The sequence below is a fragment of the Schistocerca piceifrons genome, chromosome 7 (assembly GCF_021461385.2).
Source record: "Schistocerca piceifrons isolate TAMUIC-IGC-003096 chromosome 7, iqSchPice1.1, whole genome shotgun sequence".
NCBI classification, from domain to species: Eukaryota; Metazoa; Arthropoda; class Insecta; order Orthoptera; family Acrididae; genus Schistocerca; species Schistocerca piceifrons.
In genome coordinates, this window is record NC_060144.1 from 379885042 (window position 1) to 379911857 (window position 26816).

General features: G+C 44.9%; 1 protein-coding gene across 1 annotated transcript in view; it reads right to left on the reverse strand.

Moving 5' to 3' along the window:
* Nucleotides 1-2334: 2334 nt before the first annotated feature.
* The window catches only part of LOC124805716 (RNA-binding protein 25-like), a 66375-nt gene continuing 41893 nt past the window's right edge, over nt 2335-26816 (reverse strand). Inside the window, exon 2 of the mRNA XM_047266286.1 lies at nt 2335-2386. Coding sequence (XP_047122242.1) covers nt 2335-2386 — 52 coding nt within the window. The remainder of the gene's footprint in view (nt 2387-26816) is intronic.

Below are 26816 nucleotides of genomic sequence, written 5' to 3' on the forward strand. Positions count from 1 at the left end.
GGCGCAATCCACAATGCCCGGTTTACAACCTCAGTGTGTAGACACGTTCCTTCAGACCGTCGTCCCCAGCCCAGCTTTCGGCTGGCGCCAATGCAGGTAAAGCGGACATTGTCCTGCTGGAAACCTGTCTCGACTAGGGGGTACTCCGTCGGCCCCAATGCGGTCATGGGCCTGTCCGGCAAGATTTACTGAGGGATGGCTCAATGCCACTTGCTTTCAACTTACAAACATGCCGTTTCTATCAACTAACAACCATAAAAGTACCTTATGCCTTTAGCTCCATCAACACCCTATCAGTTTGTTAGCTTTCTGGGGTTTCGCACCTGTTGCGTAACGTTGTAAATAATTCCTTACGAGGAATAGATGTGAGAGTAACTTGCCCTCTCTCAAGTGGCCTATGCGAGAGACGGTAATTCGCTAGTCCAGCTGGAGCACGATGATGTAGGGATTTCATTAATTGTTGTTGGATAGCTGGTGCAGATGTGAAAAGATGCCGTTGTGATTTATGTAGAACATGGCCATCTCCTGTTGTGGTGGTCAAATGTGATCGATCAGAAGCTTCATGACGAGTATGGCAGACTTCACTCTTCCGTATTGTCGAATATCAAGTCACTGTAAGATCTAAGGGCCCCATAAATCTGGGTACTTTACGAGTCGACCAGCCATAAAAAAAGACCCAAAACATGACCCCTTTCAAACCTTGTCATATGGTGGTGGAACTGTCGCAGATGAGTACGTGGTGTCTCCATGTTCTTCATAGTGGCAATCGATACCGTCCCCTCTCCTCCCGGTAACAACACTAATGCTCTATTTGAGAGGTTCTACATGTCACGTAGAATTGTAACTCTAATCATTTACAAATCCAACGACGGCCACTAAGAGTACGTAGTTACATGGAGTTCGAACCGTGTCTTTTGCGACCTTCACTTCGTTTTATCTTGCAGTGTGCGTGTAGATTAAAGATTATTTTTCAGCGTAGGGATAGAATATAGTGAAATGATACTGCTATCTTCAACAGAAGATGAAGAATGACGCCATCATTTACATCACCTACCAGATATCCACTTATAAAGGCCATGTCCAGACCATTCCCCGCATTCTGATCTGGTTTGTTTAACATTTTCAGATATACGAGTGTTCTCTATTGCTTATCAATTTGGGACACTTACAAAATTAACCTAATACAAGAGGTAAAGAAGATTCTGGCGGTTTTATTGCTGGCTGCGTTTTGTTCATTGTAAGCTTCCTCCCCTAAATGCTACCTCTGTGTCCAAAATACTGGCCTTATTTGTTCTGAAACCGCTCTCCGTGTTAGGATTGTAGTCAGATCGACATCGAGGAAGATGGCAAAGTTCTTCCTATTGCGCTAAGCTTGCATTTTCATTATAAGCAGTTTGTCTTGATGCACTGAGAGGCGAGACGTTGCATCTTGATCAGATACTGTTCACTGAAATGGACTGCTATTATATGTAGCAGCCTATTGAATCACAGTAGTGGGAATTTCACGATAAATGCACGTTATTTTACTCATCATATTTCCGTTGGTCAAAATAGCACCACACTAAGAGGGCTCCCTACCAGAGCCATAGGTGTGGTTGGTGCTTGTGGTTGGAGGCTGCTTACCGTGGGGTGTGTGCCGACGCCGTTGGGTAGGTCATTAATTTCCTCGGCCTCGGCAGACATGGGCTGCGTTTCTTGAATAGGCCGTTCTGGTGCCTTAGTTGGTGGATAAGTACCTGTCATCATTCTCGATGGGTCCGGGAACTAGCATAAACACAGGTATAATAAGTAAAAAATCATTCAACATCGTAGGTAGCGTAAAATATATCTTTATTTAAGACTACTGGTTTCAACAGACTGTTGTCTTATTTAGGTCTTAAAAATCTTTTTGTTGTGATACGTGTTCATTTTACGTTGAGCCTCATGCCAAGTTATCAAGTGGAAAACATCTGCACATTATAAAAGGTTTCTCATTACCAAAATATGATTTTTTCCACTATACAGCGCGGCGTGATTGTCAGCGTAAAATGAACGTTTCTCAACAGAACCATATTCAAGGTCTGAAGTTGACGCCTGTCAAAACCGGTTGTCTTAAATAACGAGGTATTTTATGTGATCTAGGCTACTGAACGTTTTTCAGCAAATAAAACATATCGCACCTTCAAGACTCTCAGAATGAGAAAATTCAGTCGACACAAATGGTGAGCATCTTGTTCGTGGGCGATTAAGTGTTGGAAGCGATTTGACGAAGCGCCTGTTCTTTGCTGACCCCTGTTCAGTCCTGTTAATTGAGACTTGTTGTGAGTTCACGTCTGCAAGGTCGTTTAACTGATGCTAGTGGCTGATGTTCAGTCCTTGTTTTAAAAGTGGATCTGATCCTTCGCACCTGGAACACGCCCGAATTATTTTTAATATAGATGCAAATGAGGATACATTTTTGCCAGCATTAGTCCCAATATTACATCATTAACTATAGACATTGTTTCTTTAACATGCGTTCCTGTGTTTTATATGAAGCGCTCAGGGGTTCAAAGCTGTAATAAATTTTTTATTTAAAGCTCTACTGCATTCGTTTCTTGTAATTGTTTTAGCATTTCATTCTGAACGATCACATGTTCAAATGTTTTACAGTGTTCAATTGTGTGTTTTAGCTGGTTAAAGGGTAACAATTTTCTTGTTCTGAGGGCAAACACCTGCAAATGATCCGTAACTTTTACCCGTTATATAACCATAATATTAAATATTATTAAATTGATAAATTTTATGTTTTAGAGTCTGAGCTGATAAAAGCAGCTGTTTGATGCATGACGTGAGCTTAAGTCACCAACCTTAACTTGGTTACTAAAATTTCAGTTTCCCTTTAGCTGCGCTGTGAATCTATATCAAAGCACATTTTTTTTATTTGTAATTACTTATCATTTAAAATATCTTCGCAAAATGATAATATTAGCTGTTTTAATCAGTTTAAAAGATTGTCTGAGTTAAATAGTTTTTGTAATCTAAAGCTTTATAAATTTCAATAGTGGATTGTCTATTAAACGTACTATTTCTTAAATGTTTCTGATTCCTTTAACTTTTGGTGTTAAAGTATAACTAAAACGAAATATCTTTTTTTAAATAATTGTTAAGAGTGTTGAGTGTCTCTGGGATATTTTATTAAATGTCTGTTACATCCGATAATTCACATGAGTTAAAAATTGAAAATAAAAGTAACAATAATAATGAAATTTGAATATTTGAGAACTTATGCCTAGCTCCTTACCACGCCCTGATCTACGCTACCTACCATTTCATCATACTTTTCATGAACAACTTAACAATAAATACCAATGTCTAGCCCGCCGTGTGGCCGAACGGTTCTAGGAGCTTCAGTCTGGAACAGCACGACCGCTACGGTCGCAGGTTCGAATCCTGCCTCGGGCATGGATGTGTGTGATGTCCTTAGGTTAGTTAGGTTTAAGTAGTTCTAAGTTCTAGGGGACTGATGACCTGAGACGTTAAGTCCCATAGTGCTCAGAGCCCTTTGAACCCATGTCTAATATATAATTGGTCTGCATTCCTTGTAGACCCGCGCCACGACGCAACGTCACTGGGTGCCTCCAAGGCTCGCACTCCACGACCAACGTCAGCGTGGTACACTCACTTGGGACACTGTCCGTGACAAACCAACACAATGTGCGAAATGATCTGCGCTAGTAACAACAATTCTTGGTTTTCAAATGTTATCTTCAGGTTATGTTCATAAATACGTCCTAATGACACTATTAGGGAATCATTTACATTTATACAAATTCTTGATTGATTTCTTAATTAACCTGTATATGCCGAGAGTTAAATTAATGGCATACGTGACAAGTATGGACTTTGACACAACAATGAACCTCTATAACATTTTTATGTTTTTTTAAGGATTATTGAACATCTCCTCTTTCATTCCAGTGTTGGTTGTTGTAAGAAGCAGTTCACTACTGGGAGCTACAGGCAACTAAATCCAAGCATCATTTTTCCTACGGCCTGATACTTATCACACCATAGGTTTAGTGTAATTGTAATGATTAAAACTATTTTTCATTCTGGTTCAAAAATTGTAATCTGTCTTTCAACGAACCAACAGTCATATGTCATTTATTTAAATTTATGCAACCTTATTTGTGCCTTAGGGACACATACTAATTTTTCAGTGGTAAGGTACAGGTAAACGATCTGTTTAGTAACTGTTGTGCATTACTGAATTATGTGTTTGGTGTTGTATTTTTTCTTAGAGAGCACGATATATGGGCACTGGACGCGTGAGAGAAAGTTGTGTCTCCCAAAATCTACCAGGTTTCAAAGAAGAAGGAGATAGCGAATGATGACGGAGGTACTATCGATTCAGCAATGAGAAAAGGAAGAAGTCAGTTCTGTGTAAATGGCAAGACAACTTTGTTGGTTCTGCAGAATCAAATATGTGTGAAATCTTATGGGACTTAACTGCTAAGTTCCTCAGTCCATAAGCTTACACACTACTTAACCTAAATTATCCTAAGGACCAACACACACACTCATGCCCGAGGGAGGACTCGAACCTCCACCGGGACCAGCCGCACAGTCCATGACTGCCACGCCTGAGACCGCTCGGCTAGTCCCGCGCGGCGCAGAATCAAATACCATTGATAAAAGATCATTACAGCTGTCAAAGACACACACACAGAATTTCCTGGGTCATCCACTATGACAGAATGCGACAGGGGTATAACTAATAGAATGGAACAAAATGTGAATCATTACAGAAAGAATATGCGTAACTGATAATGATGCTGAGCTCTTTTCAGTTTGTTAATGGATGTCAGTGATCACAGTGGCAGGATACTCTACCGCAAAAATTGAAATACAATCGTTCAATTCAATTTTCGAAGAGATATTCTGCAAGTATGCGTGAGGAATTATTCGACGCCACTGAAAGGATCTGGACGAACGCCCACATTGGAGCCGCGTGGTCGATAAGCTCCAGTTTCATAGACTTTAGAAGTACTGGAACTCTAGAGAAAACGCTGTGTTGTAATAAACAGTAAGTCATCAACACATAACTTACTACAGGAAATTTAATGTGTCACTGTGTGTTTAGTGTTTTGTTGCTTATTATCAAATGCAGGTATTTCTCTATTCGGTTTTTAATTTGTTGTAGTGTTTAATTTGTTTGTTTCAGCACAGACGTGCGAAATATTTCTATTTACGTGTTCTTGTATGTTTTGCCCTCAACAGTGCTTAGCGTGACATACAGAGTGAAAAACGAATGCCGCACTTGCGATTTTCCATGCCAGGTCAACACAAAGTGTGTCCAGAAAAATCTGGTCCCTCCAATAGGTTTAATAGAAACGCAATTTAAGAATCGAAACTCTGCCAACGCTGTAACTGGGTGAAGCGTGAAAAACAACAGATAGGATGAACTCTGCACTCTGCTGGAGCTGTCCCATTATCTTGGACGAGGCAGTGTCAGAGAACGGACATGTAGACTCGCCGATGTTCGAGTCGCGTTCCACTATAACACTTTTTTCTTTTTTTCCGTTAAAGCATGAAACTGAATACAGTTTACACCTCCGAAAACAGTATCTTGTGTATTTCTTTCTGTTATCCGTATCTTCATTTAAACATTAAGACTGAAAATGAACTTCTTACAGACGTAAACGATCACTTTGTTTCGTCCATGACACAAATAAAGTCAATAGAAAATAATAGCGGATGCAATGACACCTTTTGTATACAATGAGGAACAAAAACCACAATAGTTAGACTACACAACATTGCAAATTATGCCATAGACAATAATTCCTTTCTATACGTTTGAGGTGCAGGGTTACTTTATTACAGCAACGTTTGTTTTAGAGAAGCTATTCAAAGCGACAATCGAGCATATGTAAACACTTTGCTACTCGCTGGATCATACTTCACTTGACAATATGCAGTAATTTTTAGGTGGTCCTTGATATCCCAGACAAGGGCGGTGGGATAGAGTTGACTGCGACCTGGTCCCACAAATTTTTGGTTTCTGACACTATCTGGATTTCATAAAGACACATGCAAAGTCGTAATAAAAAATAAAATACGATCTGGGTCACACCTTTTTACTATCGACTTCCGGTTTCCGTCTTCGCTGCACTTCATCTTCGGGTCTGGCTTCGCAATGTGCAGTTTGTTAAGATCGGTGAAAAACTAACAAAAAATACTAACGCAAAATACAGCGATCTTCTATTTTACGGTAGTTTTACGCCACTGTTGACAAACTGCTCTTTGCAGCGTACGACCTGGGAATGATCTGCAGTGCAGATTGAAGCCACTTGCCGGCAAGAAAAAGATGAGTTCCAGACGGCGTTCGTTTATTCATTATAAAAAAAGCTATCAACGTTGCTAAGATACGATCTCAATTTTGAAAAGCGTACCGTCCTCTCAAAAAATGGCTCCACGATACTATCGCAGGAGAGGTAACAGATGAGGATGCATGATCTCCGTGACGGATCGTTGTTCTACGAGATTTCCCTTAATAGCTACCAGCCACGAAGTAACGTCATGACGATGGCCGCCCACACTATGATGCCTGGAGTGGCACCGCGGTTCTGGCTTAACCACAATCGATATTGAGCATCTTTGGTCGGAATTTAAAGGTATTGCACACCGTGTGCTAGAGACGTATGTGCCTAGCAAAAACATAGGGGAAGGGAAAGTTCCACCTTGGTACAACAAACGTAGTAGTAAGTTGCTGAGAAAGCAGAGAATTTGGCACAGTGATTTAAACGTAGTCACTACTGCGCTGACAAACAGAAATTATGCGAAATGAAAGCAACTCTCAAAAGGTCAATGAGAGATTCTTTTAACGAATTTGAAAGCAATATTTTATCTGCAGATTCTAAAAATAACCCCAAAAGATTTTTGTCTTACGTAATATCTATGAACACTACAAATAATTCAATATCTTCTCTTTCTGACAGTACGTACGGGTAATGTAACTGATGCTGATAAAAACAAGGCCAAAATTGTAAACCTAGCTTTCCATAACTCGTTTACTGTAGAGGACTGCAGCACCTTTCCCTCCTTCAGTTATCGGACAAATGCAAGGATGGCTGACAAAGTGTTTAGTGTATCTGGGATTGTTAAACAGTTAAAATCATTTTACGCCTGGAAGGCAACTGGCGCACACGGTATCCGCGTAATATTTTATGTTGACAATGCCACAAATGTAGCACCATTCTTATCATCATCTATCAGAGATCATTGGAACAGCGGAAAGTTCAACGGGACTGGAAGTAGGCCAAGGTCATAGAAATCTGTAAAAGGGCTAAATAATCGGATACATATAGTTACCGGCCAAGTTTCACTGACATCGATTTCTTGAAGAATGAGGGAACATATTTTGTGTCCAGACATAATGGCCTTTCTAGACTCTGGGAAGTTCATCTGCAGACACCAACACGGTTTTAGGAAACAGCGGTCATGCGAGACACAGGTGGTCCTCTTTGTGCATGATATGCAACAGGCTCTAGATACCGGCTCCCAGGTTGATGCCATATATCTCGACTTCCTAAAGGCGTTCGACTCAGTCGCTCACTGTCACTTGCTCCAAAAAGTGCGCGCTTACGGTCTATCCGATGACATGCTGTTGGATAGAAAGTTGTCTAACTGACAGAGAGCAGTACGTCGTCCTGAGTGGGGTGACTTCAAAAGAAACAAGCGTAACTTCAGATGGGACCCACGGCAGCGTAATAGGTCCGCTGCTTTTTACGATTAACATAAACGATCTGGCTGATGGTATTGACAGAGGCATTAGACTGTTTGCTGATGATGCTGTAGTCTACAGGAAAGTAGTATCACACGAAACTTGTGAACAAATCAATGACGATTTGCAGAAAACTAATGCATGGTGTAATGACTGGCAGTTATCTCTCATACTAGTAAGTGTAACCTACTGCGTATAACAAGGAGGAAATCCCCATTAATGTAAGAGTACAATATAAATGCCCAGTCTTTGGAAGCGGTAACATCCGTGAAGTATCTGGGTGTGATTATTCGAAATTATATCAACTGGAATGATCAGATTGCCCATGCGATCTCTAGGTTGCGGTTTATTGGTAGAATCCTGAAGCGATGCAGTCCTTCAACAAAAGAAATTGCTTGCATTACGTTAGTTCGTCCATCTTAGAGTATTGGTCGTCTATATGGGACCCTTACCAGTTGGGTACGGTTCAAGTGATTGAGAAGGTCCGAAGAAGAGCGGCAAGATTTGTGACTGGTACATTTAGCTATCGCGAGAGCGTTACAAACCTCGTAGAAAGTTTGAAGTGGGACACACTTACAGCTGGACGACGCGCAAAAAGGAAGGGGCTGCTCACTAAATTCCGATATCCGAGCATATATTATTACCACCAACTTTCAAATTCAAGATAAAGGATATTAGACCTCTTACTGAGGCGTTCAGACAGTCGTTTTTCCCTCGCGCGATCCGTGAGTGAAACAGACGGGCGGAAATATGACTTTGGCGGGAATTGTGCCCTCCGACACACACACCGCTTGGTGGCTAGCGGAATATATATCCCTAGATGTAGAACGAAGATCCGAAACGAAAGACCAGAGACGGCAGTGAAGAATCGGCGGCCAATGGTGCGCGGAATCGGACCGCGTAGCTCCAGGCGCGCCCACTACAAAAGCTGCATATAAACGCAGCTCCTGCTAGCCTCTGCCGCACAAGATCGGCCCAAGTGTGCAACGTGATTAGTGCTACGCTGTCAGTATCAAGTGTTTTCTCGGATTCTGTGTATATTAAGAACTGTATTGTTTTCACGTCGCCTCTCGCTAGTGACATTTGCTGTAAAGAAAGTTAAGTATTGTCAGATTGCTTTCTGGAAATAAAACTACTGATGTTATTTGTTTGAAACTGTTGTATAGCATTCCGAGAACGCTGCATCCCGTAGGCACCCTATTAGCGACTAGTGAGCAAGACCCCACAACCTCTGTGCTTCTCGAGAACATTGGAAAAATAGAACCTCTCCACCGGCCACGACCATAATCGGCGACTACGGTCATCCAGGGTGCGCTCGAATTAGTTTTCTTTAACTTCATGGTCCGTTCACGAGATGGACCTACTAGTAATCAATGTAGTGTTTGACTCTTCTTGGAACGAATGCTCTCGGAATGTTAACAGTAAACGAAACCTTGGTTCAGAAAATCTATGTTGTATGTTCAAATAACTTACGTGTTTGCTGCCGGGTGACGTCGTCGACCACCGCCGATATTTCGACAGGAGCACACCCTGCCATTCTCAAGGCGCCAATGCAAGGAGGAAGAAATGTGCAAGGGAATTTAATACCTCGGTTCAAAGAGGAGAAACGAGGAAGATACCACAAACAGAACAAGTGTCAACACAATCAAAGATAACCAACATCAGAAATATCAATAGTGACTGTTAATCAACAGGTGAGGTAGCACCAATTCTGTCCCTCTGTTTTTTGATGAGAGACAGAGCCGGATTCCAAGCAGCATTTAAACAAAATCCACCATCTCCGTTTATAAGGCTGCTTGATAGTTTCATTTCAACAGCTTCCTTAATAACACTATCCCAATAGCTGGACGTGTAAGCCAGAATCTCCGTGTTGTTGTATTCCATAGGATGATCGGTGTCAAGGCAATGATCGGCAATAGAGGATTTGCTCGGCTGTTGTAAGCGTGTGTGACGCTTATGTTCAATACACCGGTCTTCCACAGTCCTCTGTTTGTCTGACCAATATATGGCATGCCACAACTGCAAGGAATACGATAGACACCAGAATTACGCAAACCAATATCATTTTCTACGGACGCCAATTGAACATTCAATTCGCCGGGAAAAGTTAAGGTCTCACGTGTATAGTGTAGCTGCTGCCACTACTGTAGGTCGAGTAGCTCCGTGACGCTTTCGAACTTTGTAAATGAAACTATAACGAAACGTGTTGCTCATCTCTGCGTCTTCTTTATTTCCTTTATCATAAATTGATTTTATGAATCGTATAGCGTACGGATCACAAACCGGAAAGAAATGTTTGCGTTTCGTCTCCATAATAAGGTCTACTAACTGCTGTTATATAGGCGCTATAGTGCTGTGCTAGAAACAATTTAAGAGTGCTTGATAAGACGGAAGGTTGTTATGAGATGGATCTTGTTCCAGCAAAACACCAGTTCAGAAATAAACACATTTCGTGAGGCTCCAGTTCCATTTGATTTATAGTGCTGACATTTGCCTGTAGCAGGCATCAGAAATATGAGGCTGTTACGTCGAGAACTGTTAGGGGCCCCGAATTTATACTGTATAGAGAACAAGCCACCTCTCACGTGAAAATTTCGGAGTCCCTTGACAAATCATAGTTGTTGCCGTTTTATCTCCGAAGATGTCTCCAACAGATGGGACAAAACGTAAATGAGTAGTTTTGTGCCCCACCCAGCGCCTTAAGCCCATAATTTTTGACCGAAGTAAACCCAGGCCGTGAGATTTACACAGTATCTGTACTTTTTGTTCCAGAACGTGGCTCATAAAAAAGGAGCTTTTGGTCCTGATATCTAGTGGTCTGTTGCTGATATAATGGTTGGGTCAAGTATTTTGGATACCTCTTGGGCTAAGGACCCTTTGCATATCCAAGAGAAGGATCATTTTGCTGCAACTAACCTGCAGTACTGGGACAAAGTCAGAATATTAAACAGTTCAGTTAACTTAGGCAATGGAGCATATTGGTTGGCTCTTTTTGCGTTAGATGTAGCATTTTTCAGATTTCTCCTCGTCAGCAGAGCATATCTAAATAATTTTTTTAAAGAAAATAAAAAGTGGTGGTTCCCCTCTATGCCCACACCGGTATGATGGCCATCACAAAAGGTCTACCGCCATCTCTGCACAAGGATTAGTTTTTACTAAAGTGAGGTCTTGCACGATGTGAGTACTGCGATGTTTGCGTCTGTCTGGTTAAGGTTAACCTTTCATAAGCGCTCATCTGGAGATGGCTTGGGTCGACAGTTGAACGAAGAGTAGCGGTTTTAATGCAGAGGAAAGAAGTGCGTAGGCAAGGGCCATGGGATAAAAAGTCTTTCTGATAGTTCGGTCGGAATGTTAGAGCAGTAGCAGTTTTCTTGCTACCTGTGACTGGTCATGCAAGGATAAGCTTTGTTACCAGTGGGTATCGTGCAGGTCGATACCTTTGACGTTGTTCGGTGGTGTTACTCGGCAGCTGCTGCTAGGTGCAGGTGTTAGCTTCTCCTTCAGCGTCAGCATACTTGTAACAGGCTCATGATCATTTTGTGACCGACAGGTCATATATCGGATTCACAGTGTAGGGCAGTGTTGGCGGTTTGTTTGTGCCTAAGAGTGCGAGCTTGTTGGCATCCCTGCTGTGGCTTGTTGGTCGGCTTTAATAGCATTAATTCAATTTAATTTACCCAATCGTTCAAGTTTTAACGGTATGTATTCGAGGCATTTATCTACCCGAAAACGTGGTTTTTTGGTACCAAAACCGGCAGCGGATTCCAAGACGGCTTGCATAGCAAATTGTGTAATTTTACGAGATATTCCCAGGATCACTATCCGAGAAACGTTGAAAATTTCGTTTATATCTTTATCGATTTCCGAGATACAGAGTTTCAGAGTTACCGTACTTGTAACTTGTGAAAACGTAGCTTATGAAGTAAGATAACATGCAGAAGTATGCTGTGAAGTGACTCTGTTATATCCAGACGGGTTGTGCAAAAGCCGCATGGTAAGACAGAAGTACGTGCAAAATTTCTGTGTCTGAGGTATAAAATTAGTTTTCTTTTATTCCACTTTCACGTTCGTAAAGTATAGAAATTTTACTAGCCCATAAAGTGCTTGAGTGACACGTCATACTGTAGCAGTAAAATGAAGGAAAACAGCACAAAGGGTGATTGTGCTCAGTATTAGAATATTGGCTGTAAACAGAGGTACCGGCTGCCTCATTTTATCTTCCTCTCCACCTTTAAAAACTTTCTCAAATATTTTGGCATGCGAACATCTTCGTCATTTTTCATTGGTGAGACAAAAGGAGACTCTGGCTAAAGGAAAGAATTGGTAAAGTAATATTTAGTAGCATTACAGGAGGAAAGAAGGCAATGAGAGTGTGAGAGATAGAAAGAGTCACAGTGGCATTGGAACACGAGTGACTGAAATCTGGTACCGTGCGCCAGGGAATTTGAATCCGCGTCAGACGTCATGGACGTCGATGACTCCTAGAGGTCTCTGCAACATCGCGCCGTAAGCTGGGGCGGCGCGCCTCCAGGCTCGCATTTAGTGTGCGGGAGCCACAGTGGAACACGTGGTTCCAGCAGCCAATAGTGGCGCCCGCGTTAGTGTACATGAGCGCTTGCCTCTCGTTCAGCCAGCTATCTAGAGGGTTGGATCCCCTCCTTCGAAAACGTCAGATACCAAAGCCTCGGCTACTCTCACAGTGGAATCTCCGTCTTCGAAGATTGTTGCTGTTGCTGTTGCTGTCTGTCTGTCTGTCTGTTCGCCCGCCGCTCGCTGCTGTAGCTGTTCGTCCATCCGCCTGCCTGCTCGCCATCCATCGTCGTCGCCGTCGCCGTCACCACCGCCGCCGCCGCCGCCTGCTATCCGTCCGTCATGAGTACTCCCACCTTCACTGTCATCTAAACCTCCCCCTCCCCCTCTTCCACAGTCACTTGCTGGAATGCCGCCCCTGGCCTTCCTCCTTACACCTCACTTCCCCCACTTACCCATCCCCCTATCTCCTCCCCTGCTGTATATTCCCACCTCTACTCCCTTCCTCCAGCCTCCATATCCTCAACAGCTCCCACTGCTACCCCTACCCTCATATACGCCTCTGTTGCCGCCTCTGCTGCCACCCCTCAGGTGGTCGGCTTCCCCTCTCTCACCCACCCCATCTCTTTGTCATCTGCATCTCCTGCACGCATCACGTCACGCCGAGCCACCGTCGCCACCACTAACTGGCTGCTTCTCCCAGCGCCTCCACTACGCCACAGGGATCTGCCACCTGCCACCTCCCTCTCCTCCCCATCCCTCTCCCCTCCTCCCAGCCGCCAGTCTCGAAAGAACCCCAAAAGCGCGTCATTATCGACTCTGCTCCCGCCACTTCCCACAAAAGTCAACACCACCTCCCCCTTCTCTTGTCGTCTCCACAAACACCAACCCTCCTCCAGCTACCCAAACCCAGCCCCCACCCTCCACACCTTTGTCCTATCACCTCCCCATCCTAAGATCCTCGATTCTCGTACCCTCACCACGGAGATACGAAAGTATTTACCTGGTGCTCCCATCTCCCAACTCATTCCTCGCAGGGACTCAGTCCTTATCGAGTCCACATCCCCCTCCTTTCACACGGAACTCCCAAGAATTATGTTTGGCTCCCATGCATCTCTGACACCTTTCATTTCCTCTACCACTCCTCATCAGCCCCAGCCTCCCTTTCGCCCCCCCCCCCCCCACCTAAACCGCTGTAATCACCAAGCTCAGCCCGTGATCACGGAGGATGAAGTGTTGGCGGAACTAAACTCCCACCCAGACCTGGAAATCCGCCATATCCACAATGCCTCTGGTCCCACCTACCTCATGTGGGTCTTCTCTGAGTCCGCCCCCTCCATTGACCATCTCCTCACCCATGGTGCCCTGATATACCACCGTCGCCACCCTGTTGAATCCTCCAAATCCCCTCCCCAATCCTACCATTGCCAGTGGTGCCTGATGCACAATGACCACCTGGCTCCCAACTGCAAAAACCCCCCACCTGTCCCCATTGCAAAACCTCCCACTTTCTTAAGAACTGCCCCAACCTCGCTGCTCCTCCTTCCTGTAACACCTGCAATGGCCCCCAGTCCCACCAACTCCCACTAGTGTAAAGCCAAACCCCCTCCAACCACCCCTGAACTTACAGACAATGTTTGTCCCATTGATACCCCTGTCCATCCCAACAATTCCATCCATCTACCCCCCCAGCCGAGGACATCATCCAGTTCCTTACCATTGTACTCCAAAACATTCACCCTTTTCAGCGCCCCCACACCTTCCAACAAATCTCCCTTGCCGCTCGCTCTGTTTTCCACCTGAACACCTTTGCCACTTACTCCAACAACCAAGCCCACTTCACCTTCACCTGCCTCGACACCCTAGTTTAAGCCTCTTCCCTTCCCTCTCTCCCCACCTCCCCCTCTTCCCGCCATGGCGCGGCACGAGTATCACATCCTCTTCCAACATTCGCTCCTTCCGCTCCAACAAATACCTGCTCATGCACACCCTCTCCCACCACCAGGTCGACACCTTCCTCTTGAACGAAATCTTTCTCCAGCCCCACCATTCTATCCGCACCTCTCCCTATATCCTCCACCGCACTGACACTCCTGGTCCTCGTGCATAGGGTGGAGTCGCAATTGGCCACATCCTCTCCTCAATGACCTCTCTGAACACCTTTGCGTCTTTTTCCCCTCCCTCACCATTACCTGTGCCACCATCCATGTCCGCTCCACTGCTCCTATTCCTTATGACTTAATCTCGCAAATTGACCACACTTTCTCCACTTATTGGATTGCTGCCAACCTCAACATCCATAGCCACACTCTTGCCGCCCTTTGGCGGTGGCATCAGTTACTCTCGACAATCCAAGGTGACCGTTTTCCCCTTCCCCAGCACACTGGACCACCCCAGTATCGCTGTCGCCGTCCTTGACCCCACAGGTAGCGATCACCTGCCCATCCTTCTCACCATAACGTCTGCTCACCGCCCCCTCCGGCTCCGCACCTTACACTCCCTCCCAAGGTCGTCCATGACTACTCCCGTGCCAACTGGGATGCCTACTGGGACTCCATCTCCACCCAGGTCGAAAGACACCCTCTTACCTATCGCCATCCTGATGGCATCATCCACTCCTCGTCCTTCCTTCAGAAGGTAATTACTGACGCTGTGGAGGCCCATGTTCCTACTAATACCATCCACCCCCACTGTCCCACTCACCCTCTGTAGGCTGTCCTCCTCCGTGAATGCCGCCGCCCCTATCGCTCCTTCCTGCACACTCGTGACAGGGTTACACTCCAATGCCACTGGCAAATACAGCGACACGTCTGGAATCTTATTACAGCAATGAAACGCTGAGACTGGCGCCAGACCTGGACACGACTCAACACCACCCTCCCTATCAACTCCTCCAAGTACTGGTCCGCCTTTCATTGCCTTACTGGTTCCCTTTCTGCTCCCCACTACCCCCTTCTCCATAACGATCGCCCCCTTCCTGACAACCTCAGTAAGGCCGACCACTTTGCTTCCCACCTTTCTGAGGTCTTCTCCATCCCAGATGATCCCCACTTTAATTATTCTCTTTTCCCCACCATCATGGAATGTGCCGATACCTCGGTCGCTCCACTTGCTCCTAGTCTCCAGTGCTTGGGGCAGTTGCCCCCCTCTGACATAAACACTCCCATCACAGCACACGACATTACACTTATCCTCTGGTCCAAATGCAACACGGTTCCTAGTCACGACTGTGTCACCTACCGCCACATTCGAGAAAGCCCCTATTCCTTCCTGACTGTCCTCGCCTATCTCTATAACGTCATCCTCTCTAGTGGCTTCCGCTCTGACCTGTGGAAGACCTCCCACATCGTCTTATTCCTCAAACCCAACAAGCCCCCTTCTGCCACCTCTTCCTATTGTCTAGTCTGCTTCACCTCTGTCTTCAGTAAGGTCTTGGAATGCATCTTCTCCCACCATATCCATCAGCACCTTACTCAAAACCACCTCCTCCCCTTTACTCAGTGTGGTTTCCGACCCTCCTTCTCCGCTGAAGACCAACTCGTTAACCTCAATCACCTTCTGTCCCTCCAGCTCAACTCCCATCGTTCCGCCATTTTTGTTTCCCCTGACCTCCAAAATGCCTATGACTGTGTATGGCATTCTGGTCTCCTCGTTACACTCCAAACCTACGCCCTGCTTATCAAATTTGTCCATCTGGTCGCCTCCTTCCTCTCGCACCGTCATTCCTATGTCACCCTCCACAACACCAATTCTCGTATCTTTTATCCCACTGCTGGTGTACCCCAGGGTTCTGTCCTCTCCCCTTCATCTCTTTTGTATTGCTGATAAGCCCAAGCCACCCCCACCAGTACACCCTCTCCAGTATGCTGATGACACAGTATTCCTGGATCTCTATCCTACCCTTCAACAGCCACAACGTACCCTCCAAACCCACATTAACCAGTTCAGCACTTGATGTAACCAGTGGTTCCTCCGTCTCAACCCCCCCAAAACCCAGGCAATCATTATAGCCCACCCCACCCGCTCCTTTTGTCTCCATGATTTGTACCTCACCTTTTATGGTCATCGCATCCAGCTAACCCCCACCCTGAGATAACTTGGCCTCACCCTCAACCGACACCTCACCTGGACCCCTCATCTCCAAACCATCCAGCAGAAATCCCATTCCTGCCTCCGCCTTCTGAAACTCCTGTCTGGTCGGACATGCGGATTGCATCCTTCTACCATCCTCCACACCTACAAATCCCTCATCCATCCTATCCTCTGTTATGCCAGCTTTGCCTGGATCTCCGCACCTACCCGCCTTTACAAGGTCCTCCAAATCCTTGAACGCCATGTGCACCACCTTGCCTTCCATATCCGACTTCCTTCCCCACATGGCTCCTGTATGAACTGATCGCCTTCCCCCACCTCCTCCTGTTCCTCCAACATCTCTGCATCCTTTACATTGTCTACAAGCTTGATCCCCCCACCCTCTGGTTTCCTCCTTCCTCTCCACCCCCTGCCTGTTGCCCCACCTCTATCGCTGTATCCCTCCCTCTCTCCACCTCCACACCTTCCATCTCCTTCATCAGGGCAATTTTCAGCACCTCCCCCTCCCGGCTGCTGAACTTCCCTGTGACATCTATCCTTCCTTCCAACTATAACCTGGCCTTGTTCGCCCCCCCCTCCCCAGGGCCCCCTTTTCCTCTACCCTCCATCTCCAAGAGCGGATTTTCCTCCTTCCCCTCCCCCTGAGACCCTGCACCCCTTACTTGCCTCTTTCCTTCCCACATCCCTCCCTACCTGGCCCTCTTCAGCGCGCCCCCCGCCCATCTCACCCCTCTCTTCCCCTACCTCCCTTCTTCCGGTCTCCCTTCTCTCCTAGCACATGGCAGATCCTCCGTTTTGATCACTGTCAGCGTGCCCCAGCAGCGTTGTGTTTAGTGCTGTTTCTTCGATGCATCAAGAGGTGTGATATTAATTGTGTGCTGCCTTGAGGTTCGCTGTCAGTGTTTGTTATGTGCTACGCCATCCGTCGGTACTTTTATGTTCCAATTATACTGTGCCTTGTGTTCTTTTAATTTTCGCAGTGCGTGGTTTTTGTGTGCGCTACATTTTACGGTTTTTCTCTCCATTTTACGGTCGCCCCTTTTTTTGTCTATTGCCTTCCATGATGTTCCCCCTTTTTTTATATCTATGTTCACCATATTCTCTCCTTTGAATAATTTTAACTGTCGTCTATTGTTTGTTCTCTGTCTTTCGGCTGAAGAGCAGCACAAATGCTGCTGCCAGCCCGCCTGATGGGGAATTGCAATACAATAAGGAAAAAAAGAAGCTCAGCCAGCGAGTCTAATCGTTGCGTGAGTCTCGACACATCGCCTCGGCAACAGACAGCGTGTTTGTCGTTCTTTGTTTTCATTACTAGTGGACGTCTTGGATTCGTTTTGTTGTCTCTGTCACTCCGTTGCTTCTTGCATGTTGTCGTCGTCAGGTCTCTCTCCGTCGTCCGACGTTGTTTCGTGCCCGTCCTTTCCGTTCGTTTGTTTGTTCGTGGGTCCTTCTCTGTTTGGTCCCGCTGCGCTTTCCTGGCCACCCCGCGAGCTCCGTCGTCCGACGTTGTTTCGTGCCCGTCCTTTCCGTTCGTTTGTTTGTTCGTGGGTCCTTCTCTGTTTGGTCCCGCTGCGCTTTCCCGGCCACCCCGCGGCCGGAACGGTCGCGGTCGCAACGGGTTACAACAAGAAGGGAACTAGAAAGAGATTGAATGTGGCTGTGCCTGTGGGAGGCAAATAAAGAGGAGGTGCAAGTCAAAGTGGGTGAGAGTCAGTGATGCAGAGAGGTAGTCTGACAATGACGGAGAGGGAGATGGTGGCAGTGAGAAATTAGCAGCACAGGGAAGGAATGAATGGGATGTAGAAGTAAGGAAGAGTATGAGGACAGTTACAGTGAGGGACGACAGTAGCAGCAGGAGGCAGTGGCGCTTAGAGAGGCATGAAGAAAGAATGCCGCTATTTATGGCTCAAAGAGTGAGAGAATTAGCAGGTGGGGGTGGGGCAGCTGGTACCCTACTTTTCAATGAGATACGCTTCAACCGGAGCATATTGCCCTTCTCTGTGCTCCAGCAGGAGCATTTTTGTGCTGGTTATTTTATGATGGGTACCCGTGGTCTAGGGTTCGATCCCCGCCACTGACTAAATTTTGATAAATAATCAGCATTGGCGGCCGAAGACTTCCGGCATAAGAAGTCAGCCTCATTCTGCCAACGGCCTTGTCAAAGAGGGCGGAGGAGCGGATAGAGGTTCAGGGCACTAACTTGTCCTAGGGGTGGGAAATTGCTCCTAAAGGCGGAAGAATCAACATTGATCAACGACATGAGGATGCAGATGGCAATGGAAAGCACTGCATTAAATACACGTAACGTGTGTCCACAGGACATTTGGCCTGTAATTGAAGAAGTGTCATAATGATCTCTCCATTGGCAAAAGATTCCGGAATAGTCCCCAACTCGGATCTCCGGGGGGGGACTGCGAAGGGGGAGGTTACCATGAGAAAAAGATTGAATAATCAACGAAAGGATAGCGTTCTACGAGTCGGGGCGTGGAATGTCAGAAGCTTGAACGTGTTAGAGAAACTAGAAAATCTGAAAAGGGAAATGCAAAGGCTGAATCTAGATATAGTAGGGGTCAGTGAAGTGAAGTGCAGGGAAGACAAGGATATCTGGTCAGATGAGTATCGGGTAATATCAACAGCAGCAGAAAATGGTATAACAGGTGTAGGATACGTTATGAATAGGAAGGTAGGGCAGAGGGTGTGTTACTGTGAACAATTCAGTGACCGAGATTTCTAATCAGAATCGACAGCAGAGCAAAACCGACAACGATAGTTCAGGTACACATGGCGACGTCGCAAAGCTGAACAGATAGAGAAAGTGTATGAGAATATTGAAAGGGTATTGCAGTATGTAAAGGGGGACGAAAATCTAATAGTCATGGGCGACTGGAATGCAGTTGTAGGGGAAGGAGTAGAAGAAAAGGTTACATTAGCATAAGGGCTTGGGACTAGGAATGAAAGAGGAGAAAGACTAATTGAGTTCTGCAACAAGTTTCAGCTAGTAATAGCGAATACCCTGTTCAAGACTCACAAGAGGAGGAGGTATACTTGGAAAAGGTCGGGAGATACGGGAAGATTTCAGTTAGATTACATCATGGTCAAACAGAGATTTCGAAATCGGATACTGGATTGTAAGGCGTACCCAGGAGCAGATACAGACTATGATCACAATATTGTAGTGATGAAGAGTTGGCTGAAGTTCAAGACATAAGTCAGGAAGAATCAACACGGAAGGAAGTGGATTACGGAAGTACTAAGGAATGACGAGATACGTTTGAAATTCTCTAACGCTATAGATACAGCAATAAGGAATAGCGCAGTAGGCAGTACAGTGGAAGACGAATGGACATCTCTAAAACGGGCCATCACAGAAGTTGGGAAGGAAAACTTAGGTACAAAGAAAGTAGCTGCGAAGAAACCATGGGTAACAGAAGAAGTACTTCAGTTGATTGATGAAAGGAGGAATTACAAACATGTTCTTTGAGAATGAGGAATACTGAAATACAAGTCGCTGAGGAATGAAATAAATAGGAAGCGCAGGGAAGCTAAGACGAAATGGCTGCAGGAAAAATGTGAACACATCGACAAAGATATGATTGTCGGAAGGACAGACTCAGCATACAGGATTATTTGGTGACATTAAATGCAACGGTGGTAACATTAAGACTGCAATGGGAATTCCACTGTTAAATGCAAAGGAGAGAGCAGATAATTGGAAAGAATTCATTGAAAACCTCTATGAGGGTAAAGAATTGTCTGATGTGGTAGAAGAAGAAACAGAAGTCGATTTGGAAGAAATAGGGGATACAGTATTAAAATCGGAATTTAAAGGAGCTTTGGGGGACTTACGATCAAATAACGCAGAAGGGATAGATAACATTCCATCAAAATTTCTAAAATCATTGGGGTAAGTGGCAACAAAACGACTATTCACGTTGGTGTGTAGAATATATGAATCTGGCGATATTCCATCTGACTTACGGAAAAGCATCATCCACACAATTCCGAAGGAGGCAAGAGTTGACAAGTGCGAGAATTATCGCACAGTCAGCTTAACAGCTCATGCATCGAAGCTGCTTACAAGAATAATATACAGAAGAATCGAAAAGAAAATTGAGAATGCGCTAGGTGACGATCGGTTTGGCTTTAGGATAAGTAAAGGGGCGGGAGAGGCAATTCTGACGTTACGGCTAGTAATGGAAGCAAGGCTAAAGAAAAATCAATACGCTTTAATAGGATTTGTCGACCAGGAAAAAGTGTTCTACAATATAAAATTGTGCAAGTTGTTCGAGATTCTGAAAAAAGTAGGGGTAAGCTATAGGGAGAGACGGGTCATATACAATATGTACAACAACCAAGAGGGAGTAATAAGAGTGGACAATCAAGAATGAAGTGCTCGTATTAAGAAGAGTGTAAGACAAGGCTGTAGCCTTTCGCCCCTACCCTTCAGTCTATACATCGAGGAAGCAATGATGGAAATAAAAGAAAGGTTCAGAAGTGGAATTAAAATAGAAGGTGAAAGGATATCAATGATACGATTCGCTGATGATATTGTTATACTGAGTGAAAGTGAAGAAGAATTAAATGATCTGCTGAGCGGAATGGACAGTGTAATGAGTACACAGTATGGTTTGAGAGTAAATCGGGGAAAGACGAAGGTAATGAGAAGTAGTAGAAATGAGAACAGCGAGATACTTAACATTAGGATGGATGGTCATGAAGACAATGAAGTTAACGAATTCTGCTACCTAGGCAGTAAAATAACCAATGACGGACGGAGCAAGGAGAACATCAAAAGCAGACTCGCTATGGCAAAAAAGGCATTTCTGGCCAAGAGAAGTCTACTAATATCAAATACCGGCCTTAATTTGAGGAAGAAATTTCTGAGGATGCACGTCTGGAGTACAGCATTGTATGGTAGTGAAACATGGACTGTGGGAAAAGCGGAACAGAAGAGATTCGAAGCATTTGAGATGTGGTGCTATAGACGAATGTTGAAAATTAGGTGTACTGATAAGGTAAGGAATGAGGAGGTTCTACGTAGAATCGGAGATGAAAGGAATATGTGGAAAACACTGATAAGGAGAAGGGACAGGATGATAGGACATCTGCTAAGACATGAGGGAATGACTTCCATGGTACTACAGGGAGCCGTAGAGGGCAAAAACTGTAGAGGAAGGCAGAGATTGGAATACGTCAAGCAAATAATTGAGGACGTAGGTTGCAAGTGCCACTCTGAGATGAAGAGGTTAGCACAGAAAAGGAATTTGTGGCGGGCCGCATCAAACCAGTCAGTAGAGTGATGACAAAAAAAAAAAAAAAAAAAAAAAAAAAAAAAAAAAAAAAAAAAAATTCATAGTCTTACAACTTACTGAGTAACGATTGTTCATTTCCCCTTACTACAACAGCCAATGTCCGCTGGATTTCATTTAGCAGATTCCATTACAGCAGGCCTAGTTGGGCGGGCGTTTCTGGAAACGTGCAGGTGGTGTTAGCGTAACTGCCGCTGGCCCGGCACCGGCGCTACGCGGACGCGTTCTGCATTCAACGGCGGCACGGCGGCAGGAGCGACGCTGATTGCGACGGCCTGAAATTGGCCGCAGCAAAGGACACCGGAGCGCCGCGCCGAGCGGTGCTGCGCTTACACGGCGCTGGCCGGGGCGGGCGCCTGCCGCTCAGCTGGGTTGGGCCGTAGCGACACCGACACGGCACCGCGCCAATCCACTCCTGCTTCCGCAATCAGCCGGCGCAAGCCGCAGGCGCAAACAGCCACGAACGCGCGCCGTGCACTGCAGTCACCTGCTAAAGGGCCCTCTGTATAACAGTTGCTAGTAAATGCTATGAGAAGTTACGACCTGTGAAATTTCTTGATAAGGGTATAATTCTGATCTTTGTCATTTTGACTTATCACGCATTAATTTTTATTTTAAAATTTTTTCTCTTTTGAGACAGCAGCCTACTGACTTGTTTGAAGCGGGGCCATGATCGACTCAAGTCCTCAGTTACATCTACGTCCAAATCTACACAGGTTCTCCGCAAGTCACAGCACGGTGCATGCGGACGGGTACCCTACAGCACTACTCGTCATTTCGTTTCATTTTCCACTCGCAAGTAGAGCAAGGGAAAAACGACCGTCTATATGTCTCCGTAAGAGCCCAAATTCCTCGTACCTTATATTCGTGTTCCTTATGTGCAATGTATGTTGGCAGCAGTAGAATCGTTAATCAGTCAGCATCAAATGCCGGTTATCTAAAGTTCGAAAGTAGTGTTCCTCGAAAAGAACGTCGCCTTCTATCCAGAGATCCCCATTTTGAGTTCCAGAAGCATCTACCTAACACTTGCATGTTGTTAGAACCTACTGGCAACACATCTGGCAGCTTGTCTCTGAATTGTTTCATTGTCTTGCTTCAATCTGACCTGGTACGGATCCCAAACACTCTAGCAATACTGAAGAATAGTCTCACCAATGTCCTATATGCGGTCTCCTTTACAGGCAAAGCATTCCATCTTGTTGTTGTGGTCTTCATTCCAGAGACAGGTTTCATGCACCTCTCCATGCTACTCTATCCTGTACAAGCTTCTTCATCTCCCAGTACTTACTGCATCCTACATCCTTCTGAATCTGCTTAGGGTATTCATCTGTTGGTCCCCCTCTACGATTTTTGCCCGCCACGCTGCCCTCCAGTGCTAAATTTGTGATCCCCTGATACCTCACAACATGTCCTACCAACCGATCCCTTCTTCTAGTCAAGTTTTGCCAAAAATTTATTTTCTCTCCAATTCTATTCACTACCTCTTCGTTAGTTATGTCATCTACCTATCTAACCTTCAGCATTCTTCTGTAGCAACACATTTCGAAAGCTTCTATTCTCTTTTTATCCAAACTATTTATCGTCCATACATGGCTAAACTCCATACAAATACTTTCAGAAACGACTTCCTGACGCTTAAATCTATACTAGATGTTAACAAATTTTTCTTCTTCAGAAACGCTTTCCTTGTCTTTGCCAGTCTACATTTTATATCCTCTCTACTTCGACCATCATCAGTTATATTGCTCCCCAAATAGCAAAACTCCTTTACTACTTTAAGTCTCTCATTTCCTAATCTAATTCCCTCAGCATCACCCGACTTAATTCGACTACATTCCATTATCCTCGTTTTGCTTTTGTTGATGTTCATCTTATACCCTTCTTTCAAGACACTGTCCATTCCGTTCAACTGCTCTTCCAAGTCCTTTGCCATCTCTGACGGAATTACAATGCCCTCGGTGAACCTCAGAGTTTTTATTTCTTCTCCATGGATTTTAATACCTACTCCAAAATTTTCATTTATTTCCTTTACTGCTTGCTCAATATACGGATTGAATAACATCGGGGAGCGGCTGCAACTCTGTCTCACTCCCTTCCCAACCACTGCTTCCCTTTCATTCCCCTCAACTCTTATAACTGCCATCTGGTTTCTGTACAAATTGTAAATAGCCTTTCGATCCCTGTATTTTACCCCTCCCACCTATAGAATTTGAAAGAGAGTATTCTAGTCAACATTGTCAAAAGCTTTCTCAAAGTCTAGAAATGATAAAAACGTAGGTTAGCCTTTCCTTAATGTGATTTCTAAGATAAGACGTAGGGTCAGTATTGCCTCATGTGTTCTAACATTTCTACAAAATCCAAACTGATCATCCCCGAGGTCGGCTTCTATCAGGTTTTCCATTCGCCTGTAAAGAATCCGTGTTAGTATTTTGCAGCTGTGACTTGTGAAACTGATAATTCGGTAATTTTCACGTCTGTCAACACCGGCTTTCTTTGGGATTGCAAGTAGGGACAGGGAAAAACGACCGTCTATATGCCTCCGAATGAGCCCTAATTCCTCACAACTTACCTACGTGGTCCTTATGTGCAATGTATGTTGGCAGCAGTAGAATCGTTAAGCAGTCAGCTTCAAAGTTCCTCAGTAGTGTTCCTCGAAAAGAACGTCACCTTCAAACCAGATATCCCCATTTTGAGTTCGCGAAGCATCTCCCTAACACTTCCATGTTGTTAGAACCTACTGGCAACAAATCTGGCAGCCCGCCTCCGAATTGCTTCGATGTCTTCCTTCAATCCGACCTTGTAGGGATCCCAAACTCTCGAGCAATACTGAAGAATAGGTCGCTCCAATGTCCTACATGCGGTCTCCTTTACAGGTAAACCATTCCATCTTAAAATTCCCCGACAAACCGTAGTCGACCACACGCCATCCTACCACGGCTCTCACATACTTGTTCAACCTCATATCGCTTTGAAAAGTTACGCCCAGATATTTAATGACTTACTGTGTCGAGCAGGACACTAGTAATTCTGTATCCGAATATTACGTGTTTGATTCTCCTATTCAACCGCATTAACATACGTTTGTCCACATTTAAGGCCCGCTGACATTCATTAACCTACTGGAAATTTTGTCTAAGGTGTATCTTCCTACAGACACTGATCTTCGCCACCTTATTGTGCACCACGTCTTCATCAGAAAACATTCAAAGACTACTGCCGATCTTGTCCGCCAAATCATTTTTGTATATAGAGAACAACGGCTTTCCTATCACACTTCCATGGGGCACTCTTGACAATACCCTTGTCTCTGATGAACGCTCGCCGTCGAGGATAACACACTGGGATGTATTATGTAAGAACTCTTCGAGTCACATACCTGTGAGCTTATTCCATACTCTCGTACCTCCATTAACAGCCTGCAATGGGTCACCATGTCAAATGCTTTCCGGAAATCCAGAAATACGGAAACTGCCTCTTGCCCTTCATCCATTGTTCTCAGAACACATTCCGACCACTGTTGCACCATGGAAGTTATTTCCTGGTGTTTCAACAGGTCCTGTCCCATCTTATTGTCAGTGTTTTCCATACATTCCCTTTCCCGTAGATTCTGCAGACAACCTCATTCCTTACCTTATCAGTCCACCTAACTTTCTACATTCGTCTTCAGCATCACATCTCAGATGCTTCTATGTTCTTCTGTTCCGGTCTTACCACAGTCCATGTTTCACTATTACATAATGCTGTGCTCCAAACGTACATTCTCAGAAACGTCTTCTAATAATTAAGCTGTATGTTTGGTATCAGTAGACTTCTCTTGGCCAGGAATTCGCTATTTTCCAATGCTAGGCTGCTTCTTCTGTCATCCAAGCTCCGACCTTCATGTGTGATTTTCCTGCCTAGCAGAATTCCTTAGCTTTGCCTGCATCGTGATCCGTAATTCTGATATCAAGTTTCTCGCTGATCTCATTTCTACTACTTCTCAGTACCTTCGCCTTTCCTCGATTTACTCTCAGTTCATATTCTGTACTTACTAGGCTGTTCATTCCATCCTGCAGATCCTGTAATTCTGCTTCATTGTCACTGTCGATAGCAATGTCACCGAGAATCTTTGAAATTTAGTCCCAGATATTAAGCTTTCTGTTATTTCCGTCGTTGTTCATTCAATGTATAGGTTGAACATCAGGGGCAAAGGACTACATCTCTCTCTCACAGTGGCTAGCGTTCCTGCCTCTGGATCAGTGGGCCCCAGGTTCGATTCCCAGCAGGGTAGGGGTTTATCTCTGCCCAAGGACTGGGTGTTTGTGTTTTCCTCAACATTTCATCGTCATCACCATCAACATTCGTACTAGGGCCTAGATTAGACTGTGTAAAAAATTAGACTGTGAAAAAAATTGGGACTTTGTATGACTAATGACCGCGCAGTTGAGCATCCCACAAACGAAACATCACGGTCATCTTTTATGCTTGCTTTGTAATACGAGCACATCGGTCTTTGTCTCCTACTCATTTTGTTCCCCGTACGTTCTTATTCATGCTACCCGCCGTTCTCTATAGCTCACTTCTGATTATCTCAGAATTTCTAATAACTTGCACCACATTGTCGAACGCTTTCTCTATGTCGACAAATCCCTTCAACGTTTACTGATGTTTTTTCAGTCTTGCTTCAATTATCAACCGCAACGTCAGTACTTTCTCTCTTGTGCCTTTACCTTTCCTGAAGCTAAACTAGTTTTCATGTAACAGATCAATCTTCTTTTCCATTCTTCTGTATACTACTCCTATCAGTAACTTGGATGCATGAGTTACTAACTTGTACATTCTACACACCAAATTCTACAAGTGATTTTAGAATTTCCTGTGGAATGTTATGTATCCTTTCTGTCTTATTCGATCTTAAGTTCTCCAAAGCTCATTTCAATTCTGATTGTAATACTGCATCCCCTACCTACTGGCTATCACCTTTTGTTTCTTTTTCTGTCACGTCGGTGGACGATTCCTACCCCTGATAAAAGCTTTTTATATACTCTTCTCGCCTACCTGCTTTCTCCGCTGCATTTAACAGTGATCTTACCATCGCACCCTTAATGGTATTGCCCTTGCTTTTAATTTCAGCGCAGGTTGTTTCGACTTTTCTGTAA